This window comes from Myotis brandtii, unplaced genomic scaffold, assembly GCF_000412655.1.
Source record: "Myotis brandtii unplaced genomic scaffold, ASM41265v1 scaffold612, whole genome shotgun sequence".
NCBI lineage: Eukaryota > Metazoa > Chordata > Mammalia > Chiroptera > Vespertilionidae > Myotis > Myotis brandtii.
Window position 1 is genome coordinate 451,350 of NW_005370328.1, and position 1,935 is coordinate 453,284.

General features: G+C 51.5%; 1 protein-coding gene across 1 annotated transcript in view; it reads left to right on the forward strand.

Moving 5' to 3' along the window:
- Positions 1–1,935, forward strand: part of SLC30A10 (solute carrier family 30, member 10) — a 19,734-nt gene that overhangs the window by 13,424 nt on the left and 4,375 nt on the right. Inside the window, exon 2 of the mRNA XM_014528063.1 lies at positions 736–813. Coding sequence (XP_014383549.1) covers positions 736–813 — 78 coding nt within the window. The remainder of the gene's footprint in view (positions 1–735; positions 814–1,935) is intronic.

Here is a 1,935-nt window from a genome sequence, read left to right on the forward strand (position 1 = left end):
CGTGACCCTGCGCGTGGGAAAGACAGCGGAGAAGGGGGCGACTGTGTTCGCCAACGTAGCAGGTGCCTTTCGGGTGCAGCCTCCGCCGTGCCCTCCCCATCGCCCCCATCGCGCGGTCCTCTCCTCCTCCCCCCACGCCCTCTTTCGCTTCCCCCTTCCCCCCTTTCCCTCTGCAGTCCCGCCCCAGACCTCTCATGCTAAGCCAACATTTCCCCCACGGTTTCTTTCCATGCCCACGACTTCTGTTTTCCTCCTGGACCCGTGGGCCCGCTTTGCGTGTATTCCCTCCCCCCTGTTCTTTCTGTACAGTATCGATTGTCTTGGAAAATAGTTATTATTGGGCAACAGATATCACGCCCTTCCCCTCCCCCTTCTTCACATGCGAGCTGCACTTCTCTCTCTCCCCTTTTGCCCCCCCATCCTTCCGTTCCCCTGGGAGTTAGGGGTTTGGGGGTGGAGATGGGCTTCCGCACTTGCCTTGGTGTTACAATTGTTTGGAAGTGTGAATGAGTCCAAAGGTGGATCCCAAGGCTCATGTCAAGGCCAGCAGGGCCTGTTCCTGGCTCTGAGCCTCCGTGTGCTGTGTGTGTGTGTGTGTGTGTGTGTGTACGTACAGGTGTGGGGGGTCAGATAAGCTGGGAGGAATTTGAAAATAACAAGCCTTTTTTTTGAGACCATTGGTTCTTTTTGTTTGTAGAACTTATACACAACACAAGGTTTCTTCTTTGAATGCAGGTGACTCCCTGAACGTCCAGCATGAGCCGGAGGAGACGATGAGGAAGGAGAAGAAGTCGGAAGCCCTGAATATCAGAGGTGGGGTTGCCCTTGGGCCGACTGGAAAGCCTTTCAGGGCTACACCTGGTCTGTGCTGGTCCCTTCCCTTTCTGTTCGCCTCTGAGCTGGTTAGAAAGTGGGCAGGCTGCGACCTGTAGACTCTGACCCGGCTCTTGCCTCATCCCGCATCGATTGCGAGGGAGACACTCATTGCTCGCCATTGACCCTTGCTCACTGAGACCTGCCCCAGCGCTGCCTGCCCAAGAGCTTCACAGATCACAGATCGGTGACATGCTCCCATTTCTCTTGGTGTTGCCCACCCGTGGGCGTTGCTAACCTACAATGCAGCCCATTTTCGCTGAATGGCATTTTGATAAGGTGGGAAGTGAGTAGGCGGGCAGCTATCCCAGGGGGACCCTCATGGCCGTTCTGTGATCGGTCTTGTTGACTCACTTGAATCGCCACCTCCAGGTCCAAAGTGGGGGTTCTGGGGAGACACGTGGAAGGCACATCCCTAGCATTCCTCCTACCAAGAGCTCAAGGTCACAGCGCTGGGCCAAGGTCAGCCCTGGGGGTTCAGAGGTGCCTTTCTCGCCGGGCACCAACATCTCTCCTTTCCAACTTTTCAGACAATGACTTTGCTTTGGGTCAATGCCCAACCTTGATTTTGAGAATTTCAACAAAGACCATGCTACTACCTTTTACTTTCAGGTGGTTTGGGGAAGCCTAGGGCTTAGATGGAAATAATATGAAGAAAAATTAATAATCCAGGAAGCGTCTTTATTTTTGAGAGTCTCACATCTGTTTTACAAAGTGATACCCGGGATGGATCTATAGGGAGGATCAGAAAATAACAACAACATGTGAGCTCCTAAAAACTCTAAATGAATTAATTTTAGAAATGTAACTACAACAGAGGGATTTTTTTTATATTTAATTATTTAGTTTTTATTTTGTTATGAAATTAACTAAGGGGACATAGACTGATGAAAAGGGGCAGATCCAAAGACTGAGAAACAGCGATCAGGCTATCAATCCCCAGAGGGAAAGTAGGGGAGGAAGGAGGTAAGGGGAAGAGATCAACCGAAGGACTTGTATACACGCGTATAAGCCAAACCAATGGACATGGGCAACAGGGAGATGGGAGCATGAGTGTGCGGC